The sequence below is a fragment of the Chrysochloris asiatica genome, unplaced genomic scaffold (assembly GCF_000296735.1).
Source record: "Chrysochloris asiatica unplaced genomic scaffold, ChrAsi1.0 scaffold00254, whole genome shotgun sequence".
Lineage (NCBI taxonomy): Eukaryota > Metazoa > Chordata > Mammalia > Afrosoricida > Chrysochloridae > Chrysochloris > Chrysochloris asiatica.
This window is the reverse complement of record NW_006408772.1, coordinates 3,609,513-3,630,569: the sequence shown is the minus strand read 5'-3', so window position 1 is coordinate 3,630,569 and position 21,057 is coordinate 3,609,513. Positions and strand designations below refer to the sequence as shown.

At 39.9% G+C, this 21,057-nt stretch overlaps 1 protein-coding gene across 2 annotated transcripts in view; it reads right to left on the bottom strand.

The window, feature by feature from the left end:
- Window positions 1-7,569, bottom strand: part of LOC102828499 (electrogenic sodium bicarbonate cotransporter 1-like) — a 522,188-nt gene extending 514,619 nt beyond the window's left edge. For both annotated transcript variants that reach the window (XM_006873779.1, XM_006873780.1), the window contains exon 1: window positions 7,497-7,569. In XM_006873779.1, coding sequence (XP_006873841.1) covers window positions 7,497-7,569 — 73 coding nt within the window. The remainder of the gene's footprint in view (window positions 1-7,496) is intronic.
- Between the last annotated feature and the right edge of the window lie 13,488 nt (window positions 7,570-21,057).

The window sequence follows — 21,057 nt, the reverse complement described above, 5'->3', positions numbered from 1 at the left end:
AGGAGAATATTGAAAGTGCCCTGGGCTGCCAAAAGAACCAACAGATCTGTGTTGGAAGAAGTGCAGCCAGGGTGCTCCTAGGAGGCCAGGATGGCCAAACTTCATCTCTCATACTTTGGACATATTGTCAGAAGGGATCAGTCACTGGAGAAGGATATCATTTTTGATAAGGTGGAGGGTCAGAGAAAAATAGAAAGACCCCCAAATGATCGGCAAAGTGGCAGCATCAATGGGATCAAGCTTGGCAACAACAGTGAGGTTGGACCAGGATCGGGCAGTATTTTGTTCTGCTATGTATAAGGTCACTATGAGTCAGTACCGACTTGATGGCACCTAACAACAACAACAAAATAATCACTGAAAACTACTGGTGAGGCTGTATCAACAAAAAAGATGAAGGAATAACAGTGCTACTGTACAAAGCACTCCTCTTACTTATACCATGTAATTGTTCTTGATAATTATTAAAATAGTCCTATACTGAATGGCATGCTAAATTATTTCCCTTTGACAGACTGTTGTTGCTATTAGGTGCCATCGAGTCAGTTCCTATACATAGTGACCCTATGCACAACAGAACAAAACACTGCCCTGTCCCGCACCATGCTCACTATTTTTGTTATGTTTGAGCTCATTGTTACTGCCCCCATGCCATTCTTTACCTTATACAATGATTCCTTGAGAGAGCAGCTTCGCACTTTTATTCTCAATCTGACGCTAAGCCAGTCTACCTTAACAACACATGAATAAAACAAATGATAGCGACTCTCCAAAATATCAAACAATATGTCTCGCAAATGTGACCAGATAAAGAGCTTCTAAAAAGAGACTCAATCTACTGCCAAAATTGCTGCAAATGTATTATTTAAGAATTTCTGGATCCTTGCAAAACACGAGCCAAGTACCAAGTTCAGTTTTTAAAAGAATGCAGACACCTAGGACTAGAAGTGGCTTAAATGGCCCTTAAGCTTATTCTGTATTTTCAAGGAATTCTCTACAAATGAAAAACTTTTGAGAAGAGATGTCTGATTACAGCTTCAAATATCCATGAAATTTTCATCAGATTTCCTTAGAGCTAAAGAAATCTGTATCTAAATCATGTGTAATTTCACTGACATAGCAAGAGGTGCTGGGCAGCTAGAGAGCTAAACCCGGCATGCTTTAGGACCTCTGGCATGCTTTCAGCTGAAGCCAGAAGATAAAAAGAGGCATGAAGCTCAGCCTGTAATGGTTCATCCTGATTTGGGAAGCCTAAATTGCTATTCAGTTATCAACCTTTAAATGCCTCATGGCATTTCTTGAAAGCTTTCCAATGTGGAGATACACTATTTCTTTTAAGAATTTTTTTCCTTCAGCAGTACTTGCCCAAATGTTTCCGCCATACACATTATTTCTGAGCAATATGAGTGAACAGCAGAGACGAGGTCAGCGAAGTGCAACTGGACACTTACATCTAGAGCTCAGAATACACCCAGCCCTAACTCAGTCCCTCCCTTATCATCTGATAGGTTTTTAATCACACCTTCTCGCCAATTACGTACTCGATCATTGTGATTGTTAACAAATGTCTACCAGGCCCCACTTTTTAAAGTTATTATCATTTAGGAATACTACTTCTTTCAATACACATGAATAGGTAATCATAATATTCTGCAGTAAAAAATAGGTTTAAGTCATTATGATTTCATGTCTTTAAAATGTTGAGATCCTGACCTCCAAAGACAAGTCATCATTTTGTTATTTTAATATCTCTTCAAAAGATGTAGGAAAAGGAAAGAAGATAGGAAAGATATGTTATAAGAGTCTCTTTTGTTTACCAATATAAATATATGAGTGATCAAATATGTAAAAATCTTTGCAAAATCAAATACTAGTAATGCCAAGGGCAAGACAGATACTATCGTTGTTATTAAGTGCTGTCGAGTCAGTTCTGACTCATAGCAACTCTGTATAGAGTTTCCAAGGAGCAGCTGGTGGGTTTGAAACTCTGACCTTGTGGTTCACAGTATTGATCCTACAGCGACACACCAGAAGTCCAAGACAGACACTATATCATCCTATTTGACAAAGAGTACCAAGAAAACCAAATTTCTAACTAAACATTCAAGAAAAGATGTAGGAAGATTATATAAAGTAATTTCTCATAGCTTATGGTTCAGTTTGGACTCCTGGTGTGGCGCTATACGATCAGCATTAGACTGTGAACCACAAGATCAGTGGTTCAAACCCACCAGCTGCTTCTTGGAAACTGTGAGTGAAAACCAACACAACTGCACTTAACAACAACAACAACAACAAGGCTCATTTTTAGTTTATGTTATATATTGATTGATTCTTTCTACTATCTTCTCTGTCTCAAACAGTGTCCCACTTCTTCACTTTTATTTTCTACAGACAATAGGGAAGTGTTGTGGCTCTGTAGAATAAACACTGAATTGCTAACCACAAGGTTAGTGGTTCATTCATGCCCACAGGAGAAAGAAGTGACCTTCTATTCCCGTAAGGACTTACAGCCTTGGAAACCTTATACAGGGTCGCTATGATCAGTGGCACAAAATAACAAAGACAATTAGCTTGTGTACCTCATGTACTTTCATTAATATTTGTTGTTGTTATTAAGTACTGTGGAGTCGGTTCCAACTCATAGTGACCCTGCACAGGGTTTCCGAAGCTGCAAATCTTTAGTGGAACAGAAAGCCTCATCTTTCTCCTGCGGAACAGCTGGTAGTTTCAAACTGCCGACCCTGAGGTTAGCAGCCCAATTCGTAACCACTACGCTACCAGAGCTGTACACTCTCTCTTGATGTCCACATGTAGAATTATTCTTGCATTTGACAGACAGAAAAATGCTTCCTATTGGATTTGGTTTAAAATGAAAGATGAAAACCACCGCAATATATCATAACAGCTTTAAGAGAGCTTCAGAATCGGCGACAAGTCTAGGCCAATAATGTCTTGCTGTACTTTATGTTTCCTGAGTCGTCAGTTGGATTTGATGTTAAGTAAAGGCCACTCCTCATGAAGTCAGTGTTGCCAGGCCTTCTGGGGAGTTACCTAGCCTTGCAGAGCCAAGACCTTATCTCAAAGGATAAGGTGGAGTTTGCTTTTTTCCCCTATTGCAAAATATGAGAATATTAAGTAATCTGTTTATATACACAGATCCAATCCTGGCTGACTTTTTTAAGGATAAAACATCCATAGAATTTCCTTCTGTTTGGGAAAAGGTACCTGGGATTCTTCCTATCTTAGCTTTGATTCACCCAACAAGATTTAGCAATATCCTCTAAGTGTGCTTGAAGTAAAAACCAAATAGATGTTCTTCATGGTCAAATTTTCTGAGTCGGTTGATAAGTATCTATTTGTCACTGAAGAACAATTCTGAGGATGTACAAGAGATAGAGATTTTGATCCAGAAACAAATAGGAATATTTGAAATGTTAAAAAAAAAAAATTAATGCATTTATCCACAATAACCACTCCATACCACAAAGCCTAATGTTACAAAGTCTCACACAGTATCAAGTAACCAGTGGGAAAACATAAATAAAAGACTCGATTTATTTTAAAGATTAAAATAAGCATTTAGTTTCCTTTTTAAAGGGGATATATTTAAGCCGTTAATACAAGTGTGCAAGGAGCTCTGGTAGCGTAGTGGTTACGAATCGAGCTGTGAACAGCAAGGTCAGCAGTTCGAAACTACCAGCTATTCCACGGGAGAAAGATGAGGCTTTCTGCTCCCGTAAAGATTTACAGCCTCGGAAACCCTGTACAGGGTCACTATGAGTTGGAACCGACTCCATGGCACATAAGAACAACAACAACAATACAAGTGTGCATGAGAGAAATTATATGAAAATAAGGTTTAAGTCTTTAAATATATACTACACAGATAAATCTATTATTTAAACAGAAGATGACTCCTCTTCTGACTCATTCTGTTCCTAGTGAGTTGCAGTTGATGATTTTCTATTGGATTTGTAGATCATGGATTAAGTGTCATGCCACCCACAAAGAGTAAAGTTGAATAAGGTGAACTAAAGGTGTGGTTTTAATTCTCAATCTCCTTCCTCAGAACTATAGCACCAGAAGGCATGGTTAGAGAGAATCTAGCTCTTCTTGTCTTCAGGCTAAACTGAATCCAACCACCCCAACTTAGGGGACCAAAGAAGAATTTTAAAAGCATGACTATTTCAAAGCAACTAAGAGACACTAGACCTTATTCACCTTAACAGTCACTTACTAGGAAGACATCTTATTTGTGTCATTTAAAAACAAAAATAAAACTAAGTTTTCTTTGATGTTTATTATTTCTAAGTCCTATTAGTGCTACAATGTTGTTGTTGTTGTTAAGTGCCATTGAGTTGGTTCTGACTCATAGCAACTCTGTATAGGGTTTCCAAGGCATGACTTGTGTTCATCCTACAGTACCACACCAGGACTCTGGTGCTACTATACTTCAGCCATATTTATCCTAGATGTAAGACAAACGACTACTTGCCCTTTGAATTTCTGTTTCTTAAACTGGACCATTTACTTCTGCCACAACTGTAGCAGAAACACAACCACTTCAGAACAGAGATAACAGTTTCCTTTTCTAGGTAATTATAGGTAAGAGAAGGACTCATGTCCTTGAGGAAAATACGCCCACTCAAAATGTGAATCTTTGTTAAAGATCTTGACAACAAAACTGTTTCTTCATTCTCAGATACACTCATGTCTATTTCAACCGCTTTACACTTGCAACTAGTAAAAGGTAAAGAGAGCCACTGGGCTTACTAACCACAAGGTTAGCAGTTCAAGCCCACCAGTCACTCCTCAGAAACCCTATACAGGATCACTATGAGCCAGAATCAACTCCAAGACACACAACAAATACACTAATACACTTTTATCTAGAGCTACCATAAAATTTAGGTGCTCCCACTCCCACTGGACGGAGCCAAGGAAGAAATCTGGAGAATGTCTTGGCAGGGTACTTGAATGGTTTCTTATCGTAGTTTCAGGATTTCTAACACAGAAGAACCTCCACTGTTCAAAGTTCTCAACTAAATGATGACCTCCATAAGCAACCATCGTAGTATAGGGCTTCAGAATTTAGCAACAAACAACTAACTAAACATGCCTTGAAAGAAATGTAAACATCTCAGGGTCAAATAAACAGAATTCCTATCATAATAAGGGAAAAACACAAAATCCATGGGACAAATTTACTAATCACAAAGCCAGTTATGCCTCTTAAATTTCACAGACGGCTCTACCACCTCTGGTTTTCTTTTTGTTTCTCCTTACAGAGACCTGGCTCCAGATTTGTGCTCTGTTCACTTATATTGTCTTAATTTTTTGCTTAAAAATCAAGGGAAATACTTCAGGAAATACACTTCTTAGTGAAAGCCTTAAGAAATCTGTGCACAATATCCTATTGCAGTAGGGTGCTGTTAATCCCGACAGACCTTATAAACTCAAGAAGTGATTTACATCTCCTGTGAACTTCACTAGAACAGTATTCTCAAGGAAAGCACACACATACCCATTTCACCTCATTCCCACAAGTTCCCAAGCTTTCTCACTGATTTTTCTTAACTCCCTGAAGAAAACCATTGGATATTTGCTCCAATCTTCATTATTTCTTACGCCCATATGCTCCAGCTGTTAATCCCCTTACCCTCTTTCCCACTGGGATAGTACAGTCTCACCACAACAGAGATTGAACAGCATAGTTTACAAGAATCTTCACTATTTTTCTTTCACCTACTTGACATTTTCCCACAGTCGTGTTGTAAAAGTACAAGGAACCCAAAAAACAACATGAAATAAATACTGTCGTTTCCTTTTTCCTATGAAACTTAGGTGTCAGGTTCTTATTTCTCAGACTCAAGAACATAAACATGGGAAGTTGAGATGGGAGTGGGATGGGCCAAGTTGAGAGTAGTCAGAGAAGGGGAAGCAAATTTCCATCTCTACATGGTCAAAAGAAAGCTGCTAAGGAAACGTGAGAAACAATGTAACTAGACACACAGCCAGACTAGTAAAACTCTTGTAGTGATACAAGATCACTCCTCAGAACCTAGTGTTCACTTCAGTAAAAGAATCACTCCAGAACATAAATGTCCACCTTTTGTTTTACCCCACCCCACGTCTCTGGTCCAAATTATCAGTAGGAAAATGCTCAACAAACGACATCAGTTAGGCTAGAGCCTCAAACTACAAACAAACTGTCTTTCAGATGCTTTTAAGGGTGCAGTGTATTACCTGGTTCACCATTAAGTTTTAACTTTATGGGTTCTGACTTAAAATCTCACTATACATATATATAATACCTTGCTATCTGTGATGCCCTCAGATAATTACTTTAGTATTATGAAATAAGCCCTGAATTCTATCAGATAAGTAGTATTGTTCCTCTATTATTGATAAGTCAAGCAGTGAGTAATAATAAATCTGGTAATGGATACTGAAGATAGTTGCACAACATGATTGATATAATCATCTCACCCAATGCGCACACATGCACACACATAAAACACTGAATTGGCAAATACTGTGTATTGTTTAGTTTTTTTTCAACAATAAAAAAGAGAGACTGGAAGGTACATTGAGAGTATGGCAACACCAACTACAATATAATGCTTATTTGGTTTTTAATGGGCAACAAACTGCAAGGTCGGCGGTTCAAGCTCACCAGCCACTCCTCGGAAACCCTATACAGGGTCAGAACCGACTCAATGGCACTTAACAACAACAGCAGGATCTATTAGGAGTTCCAGTGTGGCAGTGTAGAATTAGCACTGGACTGCTAACTGCAAGGTCAGCAGTTCAAACCTACCAGCCACTCCTTGGAAATCCTATACAGGGTCACTATGAATCAGAACTGACTCAGTGGCACTAACAACAGCAACAAGAATACACCAGAAGAACAGGTCCTTGAGAATTTTTAAGTAAAAAATACTTTCCATCTAACCCTAACTGAGCCCCTCCACGAATACCACTCTTAATAGGCTGTTTAGACCCATTCTTCCTGCAACAATGTTGTCAATCTCCTTCTGCAATATCAGCTTCCCCACCCTACAAACCACAAGAAAAAATATGAGAAGGTGCTCCCTATAAGACAGTTCAAAAAGTTCATGGAAAAATGGAATTTAATGATAATGAAAATTTTCCACAAACTCTTTGAGCCCCCCATTGTCCATTAAAATAAAGCTAGCAGCTTCCTTGAGTTATTTATTGGAAGATGGTTAATATTATCTGGCAAAATATTTATTTTTGAAAGAAAGGCACAGCTAACAGCATACCTGCTTTAAAGTAAGACCCCATTTTTACTAAGCAAGACCACAATGATCCCGATTCTGATGGCCAAATAAAGTTCTTAAAATTACTTTCTGTGTTGAAGCAAATGTGGAAATAAATGAAATACCACAGGAAGTCCTTGGATTTTAACCTTAAAATGGATGATAGATGGAATGTATGAATATGCACTTTCCCAGACCCATAAGGCTCACCTTCTACTTCTTCTTCATCACACACATGCTTAAGGAAGGAAGCTCCTCTGTCCAGGACAGCTTCATCCTCCATCCTATAGTAGTAAAAAAGAAAGAAAGAATGCTCAGACTTCTCCTGGAGGGAGCCACTTGGAGTAGCCCAGCTTCTGGGCAGGTTAACCTGCAAGTTGTTGTTCATGTTAACAGGACACAGTGACTCTTCCTCTGGTGTCTGCTACTCCTTCAAACAGCTCCTCTCATCTGGTGCTTGAAAATACGCCGGTCCCACATAGCTTCAGGTCTAACCTTGAAAGGGCACCCACAATGGACATGTGAGAGAAAATATCCCCAATCTTGTAGAATGAATGTTGGGGGAGCTCTCCTTTGGGGTTTGCAAAAAAATAGATGAAAGCACACAAAAAAATATATCGAGAAGTTTGGTGTGTCTGAAGGGCTCGTGATGATCGTTTGTGGAAATCCAGCTTCAGTGCTTAGCTCTTTAAACACCCACTGCATAAAAACGTATACCCTCACACACACACACATGCACACCCACCCACAGACAGAGAGAGACAGGGAGTTAGTCTAGTGCACAGTGGGAGCCTAGCTTCCAGCCAGCCTCTTAATACCAGCACAGCCCAGTATTCTCTGTTGAGTGGCAAGCTTTGAGTCACATGTTGGCCTTAACGGAAATCTGACATCTGAGGATTATCTAGCGATCCGACTTCAGCAATAGTCACATATACATGCCACCCATTCATTCATTTTCCACATTCTTAGCACATGTCTCTCTCTAGGTATATCTGCTCTGCTAACTCCTCTGAAGAGCACAAAAGTTCTTCATTTTGTAACAACATTATGCTGTCCTCCTATCTCCTTACATAATAGGATCTCTGCAATTTCATATGCTAAATAAGACCTAAGAATCCATCCAAGTAGTAACAGCGTTAACATGGTCTCCCAATGCCAAATATGTTTCTAGTTTATGCTGTGACTAAAGGTTTATTTCTATACTCTGTGGATCCTTTTCGTGGCATTAATTTTGATATGCAGAATTCTATGAACTCTATTTATAGTAAAAGCTTGAGGAAAAGCTTGAATTGCTCAAATGTTGCTTATGTAGTGCCGTTCTAGAAATAAAGAACTTTCTCTAAGTATGACAGCTGCTCTATGTCATACCATACAGTAGCCCTGCCAGAGAACCCAATGTTCACTCTCTAGTCTAATCATCCAATTATATCTTCAGGCATTGAATATTGTATGTCTATTTTCCATATTGTCTATATAATTTATTTTTGTGCTTTATGCATTTGTTATTATCTATGTGAATGTACAATTAATTCCTATATTCTTCCTTCCTAGATTAGGAGCATACCCATCTCACAAAGCAACCAGCTTAGTGAAAAAGTCAGGAATTCGGTGTTAGATATAGTTGGGTTAAAAAAATATATCTAATCCTACCACTCAGTACATGTCACCTGAAACCAAGTACATACTTATTAACTTTTTGAGTCTCAGTTTTCCCATATATAAAATAAGAACCTGTTCCCATCTAGTCAACTGAATCATAGCAATTCCATGTATTACAAAGTAGAATTATTCCTTAGGGTTTTCTTAGCTCAAATCATTAAGACTTTCACAGTGCTTCTAGGTGGGTTTGAGCCACCAACCCTCCGGTTAGTAGTTAATTGCCAAGCATTTGCACCCTCCAAGGAAGATTCTACTTGTATTGTTAGTCTCCATCAAGCCAATTCAGACTCATGTGTTGCAGACTAAAATTGTGGTCCATAGGATTAACAAGGCTATGACCTTTTAGGATCATCAGCCTGCCTTTTGAGGTATCTTTGAATGGGTTTGAACTATAAACCTTACAGCTAGTGGTCAAGCACTTAACCATTTGTGCCACCACTGACTCTGTAAAATAAGGAGCAGTAACATCAATTTTCAGGACTGGTTTTGATATTTATATTAGATTACACATGCTTAGCACAGACATGTTTAATAAATGCATGTTTCCTTCCTTTCTTTTTTTCTTTCTACTGATGGACAATGTCATTAAGAAACTCATAACCTTTGGATACCTGCAATTTTTCTTCTTTCAGAGATAATGGAACTTGTATGCAATATCTCACTCATCCTTCTCTACTCACAAATGAAAAATATAATTCTAAATGCAAGCAATATATGGATTAACCTTTAATATTATAGTGGAAAGGAGAATGCTTTGAAGAACTGAGAGGTCTAGATATTTACCAGCCTCTCTGAGTCCCTGATGTCACCCAACTCTCCATAAGAATTAAATGATAAAGCATAATCATTGATTCAGCAAATGTTTATTTAGTGTCTGCTGGTTTCTGGGCACTCTTTAGAGGAGGGGAATATATTCATAAATAAGTAAAGTTCCTAATAAACTAAGAACAAATAGATGAACAAAGAATCTCATATAGTATAAAGTACTTTGTAGAAAATAAAATGGGCAGGGGCTACTTCACATAAAATGGCTCAGATTAAGCTTCCAAGGCAGTGACATTTAGTCAGAGGCAAGAATGATAAGAAGGAACCAGCCAAATGAAGATCTGGGTACAGAATGCTCTAAGGAAAAGGAACAGCAAGAGCAAAGGCCCAAAGGTGGGAACAAGTTTAGCATATTCAAGACATAGAAAAGACGTCAGTGTGACTAGACAGGGAAGCAGATGGTCAATGGAGGCAAACCTGGAGTGAACTGGACTCTGAAGGAGTCAGAATTCTATTCTAAATGTTAGAGGAATCACTAAAGAGCTTTAAAGGAGACCAGTCAGAACAGTGGTTAAGCACACCAGTAGCTCTGCAGGGGAAACATGTGGCAGTCTGCTTCTATAAAGATTACAGCCTTGGAAACCCTATAGAGAAGTTTAACCCTACCCTGTAGGGTTGATGTGAGTCAGAGTCAACTCAATAACACAGGGCTTTGGAAGGGCTTTACCCTGACAGTGACTTGAACTGTTTGACCTTTGTTAAAGCTACTTTGGCTACTAGGTGAAAAACAGATAATCAAGGGGCAGGAGACACTAGGGAACTATCACAGGAGCCCAGGAACACCTTGTCGAGAGTGAATCAAGTGTTCTGTTTGGGCCAGTTTAAGGATAAGAGGCTTATACATGAAAAACGAGACATCAAGTGTATGACTAAACATGAATCTGAGACTCTGGAAATCATGGAGAGGGAGAAACATTTGGGAATCACTGAATAGAACTGGTATCTGAAGCTCTGCATAGATGAGATTGTCTTCTTGGACACAAGAAGAAAGTGCAGAGACAGAGGAATGGGGGGTCCTAGGTCAAGCACTAAAGTATGCCAACTTTTATAAGCAGAGATGAGGAAGAAGAGCAGTCAATGAAATCAGAGGAAACCCGTGAGAGATGTGATGTCAAGCAAAAAGGAGAGCACTGACCTGTGAGAGGCTGAGAAAGATGAAGACAGAGAAGTAAATATCAGAACTTCTAATACAGAGGTCATGATTGCTTTATTGCGACCTTGGCAAAAGAACTCGGAATGTGTCATACTCAAGATTATATAACATACAGAGTGCATTCACTGGTCCTTTCTTCTTCCCATCCTCCTTCGTTCATTTATTCAAATACATATTTACTGAGCACCAAGTATGTGTCAGCCTCACTTGTAGACACTGGAGATGCAGCGATGAGCCAGAAAGACCAGGTCCCTGCCACCATGGATGTTACAGTCCAGTGTCATTAGATATGTCTTCTAAAAAACTTCTCATCAGAACTCTCAAGAGTCATTCCAAAGTGCAAGACCCTATCAGTAATACAACAATAAGAGAGACAAATAAGGATGACAGTTTAATGGGAAATTTCCTTAAAAGAACATCAGAATTACAGCAAAATCCTGAGACCTTGCACTACTGGAGGTAAATTAATAGTACGGTCTCTCTTTTGGAAAGAAAAGAGTAGCTTAGCTCATATTTCTTCTCAGAATTAACTCTTTCCAGTCCTATCAGCCTACCAAATTCAACACCATTTCCTGTGCAATATCATTTCTGTACCCCATCACTAATTAACTGTTCCTAAAGTCTCTTGGAGGGAAATGTGGTGGCTCCAAATAAGCCCTGGACTGCGAAAACAAGGTCCGTGGTTAAAGCCCACCAGCCTCTCCTCGGGGGGATAAAATGAGGCTTTCTGCTCTCACAAAGATTTGAAGTCTCAGAAACTTCATAGTTATCCAGGGTAACTATGAGTCAAAGGCCTGGTGTGGTGTTATAGGATAAGCACTAGACTGCAAGGTAGATTTGAACCACAAGGAGTCTGTTCAAACCAACCAGCCGTTCCTCAGAAATCCTATAGAGTATCACTATGAATTGTAACCAACTCAACGGCACTTAACTACTACTCAAGTGTTTTGGAGTTTTTTTTAATATTTTTTCTAAATAAAATATTTAGCATTCATGCCTAAGCCATGTCCATAACTCCATACAACAGTTATAGGGGAATAAAGGAAGAAAATCAGCAACCGCTGAAGAAGAGGGTTAATGCAGCGGAGCGTTCTTCATAGGCTGGGGAGTTGATCCAGCCTGCTGAAGCAGTCACCATGTTCCATCTGAGTTAGAGAGTGAGAATAATAATCGGTGCATTCCTTGGCTCTTTGATACATATTTCACATTCCCTCCAAGACTATACATAGCAAGTAATTAGAAACTTGGTTCTTCCTAAGGGACAATACATGGCTTCTGAAAGTAACTTCTTCCCTGTAGGAAGAGAAACGGAATGAGAGCTGCAAACTCAAATTATGAAAGCCGCATATCCAACATGACCCCGCTCCGGGCAACCCTCACTTGTCCTTATGAGTAAGTCCAGTCAGATGTACCTGGGTCTCTGAACAAAGCATAGGGATGTTATGACTGTTTCCATTTCCACACCATGACTGTCAATTATTTGGGTTTGTGTGTCCCCCCTCCCCGTCCAAAATCCTCCCAGCAGTTGTGTGCTATTATTAGTAAGGGCAGAAAATATCTTTTAAAATGACCCTTTGACCCAAACAGTTTTCCCCTCTATCAACATGAAGAAATTAACCCATTGAGTCCCTAATCAGTCCCCAAAGCCCATACTTGAAATGTTTATTTCACGGGCCTGCATTTGCTAGAAACATGACGGGAAGAAGCATGCTTCTAAATAGCCCACTGGGTTGTTTACATCACTAGTAAGAGACAAAGTTTAGAATGGTTTTGGAAGCTTTTCACCAGCATCACGGTGGTAGCAATCAGTATAGAACACACTTGGGGCAAACACTGACTTCCTACGAGGGTGCCTCTGACAGTACAAGTTTTACCCCTACAAGAGGTCCACACCCAAAGTGGGGTTTTCTTATTCTCTGTTATTCTGGGACAATAAAATGATTTAACTGTAACACATGTCCACTCTACTGCCAAATGAGCCGATGTTCACCAGCCGGTCCTAATCACTGAGCAGGCTTGTAAGGGTGACTTAAGCCCGGCACGAGAAACATTTGTGCAAAACTGTCAGTCATTGGGCCTTGGGCACCCATCTACATTCCACCCCTCTGAGTTCCCACCCCCCCAGAGCCCTTGCCAACTGCCAACGTGCTCACCAGCGAGTCCACACAACTCGGGCAGCTGCCACTCAGCCAGTCAGCAAGCGGCAGGCTGCCAGCACACAAGTTTCAGAATGCAAGTCTGTCCCCGTCACAGTGCTGCTAAAGGTTGAAGGTCTTTGGGTGTGCTAGCCTTTAGATTCTCCTCAATTGCCCTCCTAACTCCCCCACCCTCCACCATGCCTCTGCTTTCATACCTCCCACGGTAGCATTTCACTTGTCTCTATAGTAACAGCATCTGGTTTCAGGGTTATAACATTATACTGCACAATTCTCCTCCTAACCCAAGGCATTTGCCAAAGGATGCACTAGCAAAAAGGCTGCTGCTTAAGGTGGAACCACCAGTTTCTTTATACTCTACCACTGCAGCATTCAGACTGGAGGGAAGCAGAAAACAGACTTCCAACCTAGCACACTAGGTGCTATGGAGAAGATTCATTCAAGGACTTGCAGTCCTCGTTGAAAAATCAACCCACTCTCCTCCAACCCCTGCATCTCTGCTTAAGTAAGCTACACATGGATCAAATTAATAGCGGGGGCTTTCTGACTACTCCCAAAAAGGTACCACTGAATGGTACCATAGGAATCATGACCATTCAAGAGCTTGACACCACAAGGTCTTTCCGTGCATACAGTTTAAAGTTTGTTATTCAGCCTCATATATACACTCATTCCACTTTATCTTCACTACTTTGATCTGATTACAACATCCGGACAACACCATAATCTCTCACTTTTACAACGGCTTTCCTGTGCATAGTAAATGTTTAAACAGTGCTCTACACACATAGCCACACACACACTAAACTGAAGCACACAAGGGAATAGAAATGATGAGCTTTATTATCAAAAATCACTGCTCCCATGAAAATTGTGTTTATGGTATGCATAAGGGCTTTTGTAAGTGAGGACTAAGGAGTCTGAATCTCGAGACACAGAACTCGAAACCAGGCTGCCCTGTCTATGTGGCTGATCTTCGATCAGATGGCAGGCAAAAATCAACATCTTAACAGATCTTTTCAGGAGCTATACAGAATGCAATAATCAGTCCTGACACCTAAAATCATTCGTTCATATGCATATTTCAAGAGTTCTGTTCCCTATCATGGAGTCCTGGTGTGGCACTGTGGGTTAATGCGCCAGACTGCAAAGTCATTTGAATCGCAAGGTCGGCGGTTCAAGCTCACCAGCTGCACCTCAGAAACCCTGTACAGGGTCGCTATGGGTCAGAACCAACTTGATGGCACTTAACTTCAACAACATTCCCTATAATATGCCTATTTTGTTCATCCCAGAATCTTGTGAGTGCTTTTGTTTTTTGTGATAAAACACACATAGAGAATGATATTAATTCTCCCAGCTAAATGTGACAGAGGAGAGCAATCTCAGTGGTTGCAAAGCACACTGCCATCTTTTGGTAGCATTTGTTTACTACAGGGAATGGGTGAACGGGCTGAGGAAACTGCAAACTTCCCCTGCAAACCTTCAGAGGGGCCCCATGAGGGCCTTTCATTCCCACAGGAAGTAGGGAAGCAGAACACAGTTGTTGGATTAACTGTAGAGATTACTGGAGCTCTGGACATATATACTCAAGTGATGGTTAAAAAGACATGGGTGCAGCAAGCCTGCAATAAGTATGACTAATGGCAGCGAGGACTCCTAGAGATCAGGCTGCAACAAAGCAGAGCAAATTCCCTTTGCAGAGTTCTGGAGAAGACTAGTCAGCCTGGAAATTTATACAGGCCCAGGGCCAGGGAGAAATGTGTGACAGTCCCATGTGAAATCAGGCTGCAAACTGGATAAAAGGTGAAAATGCAACCCAGAGCAGGGTCACGCCAAACATAATTCTGGATTTATGAACTACATTAAAAGTTCATTTGTACTCTTGGGCATTATCCCAGAGAAATGAAAAGTTATGTTCACACAAAGCCTTCTGTATGAATGTTTATAGCAGCTTTACTTATAATAGCTTAAAACTGGAAATGGACCAGATGTTATTCAACAGGTTGACGGTTAAACAAACTAGGGTACAAACATGCAACGGAATACTACTCAGCAACAAAAAGGAACAAATAATTGATACATGAAAGAAATTGAGTGGATTTCCAGGGGATTAGAATGAGTGAAAACGACCAATCCCAAAAGTTGTAAGAAGATAAGTCAAAAAGCATTTGCTACTAGGTTTCCAGTTCATACACACACAGGTTTATTCCAAACAAAACATGTTTAAACATATCTCTGTAATCAGTGGATGGCTTCATACAAGTTATCTCAACAATACACATGTCTTTGCCTCATTAGGGTGCCCTCAAAAAGATAAAGTACAATCAAAACAGTGGCTTCCAAGGGGCTGATCTGCTAGACCAGTTCAATTTAAGGCAGAAAGGTCTGCACAGAAGGTTTTGGTAGCTGTTTTTTGATACTCCAGGGGGTTCATCTCAATAATTTTTCTTGACGTGCACACGGCTATCATGGGGGCTTATTAAGAAGTTTTTCTAAAAATTGAAAATGGCATTGGTGGGGAAAAGGTCAAGAAAGCATTGCACCGAGGAATTTTTTCCAGTGCACCTACTCATTCTTTGTTGTTGTTAAGTGCCATCGAGTCGATTCTGACACATAACGACCCTGTCTAGGGTTTCCAAGGAGCAGCTGGTAAGCTTGTATCACCGACCTTGCTGTTCAAATGACTTTGCGGTCTGAAACATTAGCCTATGGTACCACACCAGGACTCATTCTTAGGAAAAAAAGGCTGTTCCCCAAACGTAAAAAAATATTAGAAAGGAACACGATTTGGATTCCCTGAGGATGCCAAAATTGCCAGTTAGACATGTTGTAAACTGCAAACCACAGAATTATTCGGGGAAGGGTTAGAGAGATGGAAACATCACCTTCATCATAAGTGTATATAGGCTTAGATGGAAGGTATGTTATGAAACAACAGCTTCATGTTCTGATATTTTTGTTTAGTAAAGGCTGCTGTGGTTTTGTAGCAGTATTTTTTGACTTACCTTCGTATATAGTATGGTTCCATTTGAAAAGATTAAACTTGAGAAATGAAGGATAAATTAGTGGTTGCCAGAAGTTAGAGAGTGGAGTGGGGTGAGAGCTAGGAGATGTGACAAAAAGGCAGCACAAGCGTCCCTATGATGCTGAAACTGTTTGGTATCTAATCTGTGGTAACAGGTACCTGACGCTATGCAGGTGACAATACACACACAAACATAAACTCATGCATACAGAAACTGGTAGGAGTAAAACTGGGGAACTCTAAATAAAAGCGGTGGATTATATCAATGCCAATATCCTGGTTGCTACACGATATCAAAGATTTGTAAAATGTTATCAATGGGGAAAATGACAACCTGTTCAAGGAATTTGTATCATTTCTTAAAACTGCATGTACACCTACCATTGTCTGAATAAATTTCTATTTCAAAAAAGTTCACTTATAAATCTGATTTTTTTTTTTTTTTTTTTTTTTTTACTTTCCTCCTTAGAAACATTATTTTACATGGTGTCATGTACATAAACCAATTTTACATGGTGTCATGTACATAAACCAGCTCACATGCAGAATCTGGCAGAACTAAGCACAAATCTAGATTGGCCCTCCGGTAACTAGTGAACCTAGAGAAAGCTGATTAACCTCCCACTTCAGTGTCCTTTAAAATGAGCAAAACCACTTCACAACGAACATAGTCTGGAGCATTAAATAAGTTCCCCGAGTAAATAATTTCAATGAATTTCTGTTGAATTTAGGTCCATAGGGCCTGGAAAGTAAAACCCAGTTGCTGTTGCTGTTGTTGTTGTTGTTGTTGTTAGGTGCCATCGAGTCAGTTCCAACTCATGGCAACCTTATGCACAACAGAATAAAATACTGTCTGGTCCCCACCATTCTCACAATTGTTATACTTCAGACCACTGCTGCTGCTACTGTGCCAATTCAACTCACTGGGGGGATCTTCCTCTGTTTCACTGACCCTCCACTTTACTAAGCATGGCGTCCTTCTCCAGGGACTCCTCCTAGTAACATGTCCAAAGTATGAGAGACAAAGTCTCGCCATCCTGGCTTCAAACGAGCATTCTGGCTGTACTTCTTACAATGCAGATTTGTTTGTTTTTCTGGCAGTCCATGGTACATTTTAAACTTTTCTATAACACCGTAACTCAAGTGCATCAATTCTTCTGTGTTCTTCCGTATTTACTGTCCATCTTTCATGTGCATATGAGGCTACTGAAAATACTATGGTGTAGGTGAGGCACACCTTAGTACTCAAACTGACATCTTTGTTCTTCAACACTTACAATGGTGTGGTACAGCAGATTTGCCTAATGCAGTACATCATTTGATTTCTTGACTGCTGTGTCCATGAGTGTTGATAGTGGATCTAAGCAAAATGAAGTCTTTGACAACTTCAATCTTTTCTCCATTGATCATGATGTTTCTTTATGGTTCCATGGTGAGGATTTTGCCTTTCTTTGCATTGAGGTGCAACCCATACAGAAGCATGTGGTCTTTAATTTTCATCAGTAAGTATTTTAAGTCCTTTTTGCTTTCAGCAAGCAAGGCTGTATCATCTGCATATCGCAGGTTGTTAATGAATCTTCCTCCAATCCTCATGCCATGTTCGTTCTCATATAATTCAGCTTCTCTGATTATTTACTCAGAAGACAGATTGAATAAATACGGTGAAACAAATACAACCTTGGTGCATACCTTTGCTTATTTTAAACCATTCAGCGTCCCCTTGTTCTACTTGAATGACTGCCTCTTGGTCTATGGAGAGGTTCCTCATGAGTAAAATTAAGTGTTCTGAAATACCCATTATCCACAGTGTTATCCATAACTTGTCAGGATTCACGCAGTTAAAAGGCTTGTTCTGTAGTCAATAAAGCCAGGTAAACATCTTTCTGATACTCTTTGCTTTCAGCCAAGATTCATCTGACGTTAGCAATGATATCTCTCATTTGAAACTGGCCTGAATCTCTGGCAGTTCCTTGTCAATGTCTGTTCAATTATCTTTAGCAAAATTCTACTTGCATGTGATATTAATGACACTGTCTGACAACCTGTACATTCTGTTAGGTCATTGCTCTTTGGAATGAGAGTTGCTTTGGAGTCAACTCCAAATCAAAGCAACACCCTGTGTATCTGAGTAGAACTGTGCTCCATAGGGTTTTTGATGATTGTTTTGTTTTTTGGGTTTTGTTTTGTTTTTAAAAAGTAATTCTCCAGGTTTTTCTTCCAAGTTACCTTTCGGTAGACTGAAACCTCTACCTATTCAGTTAACACCTAACATTAATTGTGCACCACCCAGGCACTCCTTGAAGAATATAGTAAGAGTATTAACATTCTCACAGACTGTTAATAATTCTGTCTCCATGAGCAAATGCACAGGAATTTCAACTGTGGAGACCAGAGATAAATGCTCCTTAAGACCATAGCATCAAACTCCTCTCTCCCATCTCCATATTGAGACAAGGTCTCCTCTAACCTCAGGAACCAACTGAGCTCTGAAAGACTAAAGCAGATTCCACAATAAAGGACAAGAAAAAAAAAAAACAGGAGGATGGATACAGGGACTCTGCAGTAAAGGAAGGAATGGGGCTGATGGGATGTTACAAATGAAGGAAGAAACTACTGGAAAGGCGAGTAAATGTTGAAAAGGAACTGAGGCCCCCAGGACTCCAACTCTGCCTACATCTACAATCTTCCATACTTTATTTTTTTAATGGGCCTTGTTATGTGTTTCCACTGACACATGCTTCTTCTGTCTACTGTAGAACAGAGCAATCTCATTTCTATTGCAATATTAATCACTTTGTCTTTAAAAAGTCTTCTCAGAGTTTTTAAGTTTAGGGATAGGAAAGCAAGGCTCCCTTCCAAACTTGTTTATCTTCAAGAGAAGAATCAGGCGACATGCAATGGCCCAGGATATTCCATGTGAGGAGCCAGGGTGGGTGGACAGCATCCTCGTGGCCATGACCATCCTCGTCTTCCTCATACTTCATCAGCCAAGAGCCAGATCAAACCAGCAGCAGTGAAAAGAAGGCCAAGGAAATGGAGGAAGTGAAGCTGTTGCATGGCAATATGGGGATAAAGAGGCCTATCTACAGCTGGAAAGCTGTCCTGCACAGCAGCCGTTAGCCAGAGGGATGTTGCAGCATGGTGGGGCTTAGTAAATGAACATAACATGGCCGAGCTCGCATTGCCCTCCCACTAGGCATTTCCCTAGATCCGGACTCAGTCCACCCGAATCCACCCACTTTTAAAACACTATTCTCCTTTTAAAGATTGTTCAATGGTTCTTCACTACATAGAGAAGATGAAGTTCAAACCACTCAACAAGAGATTTAAGACTTGTCACAAGTCTCCCATACTCAGTTCCTGCCATTCTCTAAGACATACTATCCTCTCAACAGGTCACAATGCTTTTGTGTACATGATGTTTCTTTCAGCTAACGTGGACTCTTAGTTAACCCATTCTTATATAGCTATACATTTCATTGTTAATTAAGGGAAAGTTTACAGAGAAAATCAATTCTCCATTCAACAATTCATAATTTGTCTCATTTCATTGACTGCAATCCCCACAATGTAACATCAGTTATCCCACTTCCTCTCTGTGATTCCTGTTTCCATTCTTCCTTCTTTCCTAATTCTTCAGAACTTTGTGCTTAGGTAAATGCTGTCCTTTTAGTGTCAAATGGTTGATCATTGTAAGACATGAGTACTTCACTAGTGCTACTGTTCCTCTTATAGAGCAATTGGCTGAAAATTGAGCCATGGGAATAAGTTCATTTCCAGACCTGAGGATGAATATGGCTCGCAGGCTCAGGAGCTCCAGCAGTCTCTATATGACTAGGAACCTGGCCTTTTTTATTATTTTGATTTTTGCTCTACGTTTTTCTCTTACTCTATACAGGACCTTCTCATGTGATCCCTTTCAGAGCAGTGAGTAGTGATAACCAGGAAACACCTAGTTCTTCTACTCTCTAAGTAATGGTCCATTAGTCCATTGAACTAACTACTTTCATGTGTCTTCTGTTTTCATCACTCTTCTTTCAACCAGATGGGGAAAGACCAATAATTGCACCTCAGATGGCCACTCATGAGCTATTTAACCCATTCTTCAAGACCCACGTCAAACGTCTCCTAAAGCATCTGCATTCTCACACATACCTATCCCCAAACCAAGATGTGCTCTTCCTCTGTTGTCCATTGGCTCCCTGAAAATACATGCTTCTTAAAGAGCACTTGTTATACTGCATTTTCATAATCATTTAACCTCACTCAAATGTACATGGATACATCATGGCAGTTTTCCCCACTACAATATGAGTTCTTGGAGGCCAGGTATCATTTCTACAATATTTCTACTTTCAGAGTCAAGCACAGTTGCTACATATAGTAAGCATTCGTTAAATGTTGAAGAAACAATGAATGAACAAATCAATCAGTAATGAGTGGGTAATGGAATGCATATGTTTTTAGTATTAACTGCTTCTCAAAGTTTAAGGGTCTTGAATGTATATTTGCACTAAACAGACTTTACACACAAGCAAACTGGTATACAAATAAAGAAATAGCTATTTCTTTCAAAGCTAGAGGTGGGAAATAGCTATGTTGCACCCCCAGAAAGATGTCATCTCAGTGGGCAAATTTGGTACTTTTCAAGAATAATTTTCTCCTTACAGGCTAATTTTGAAACATAACCTTCAAAAAGGCTAACTGCATTGTACCATGTAATGACAGAATTAAATTCAAATGAGATTTCCCCTTGTCTGCTTATAAAAATTAAAAGGGACTTGGACATGTCACACTGTTGTTGCTGTTGTTGTTATGTGTCATCAAGTCAGTACTCATAGCAACCCAGTATAGGGTTTCCAATAAGTGACTGGTGGTTTTGAACCACCAATCTTGTGGTTGGCAATCCATTACTTAGCCTACAGCACCTCACTAGCACTCTGACAGGCC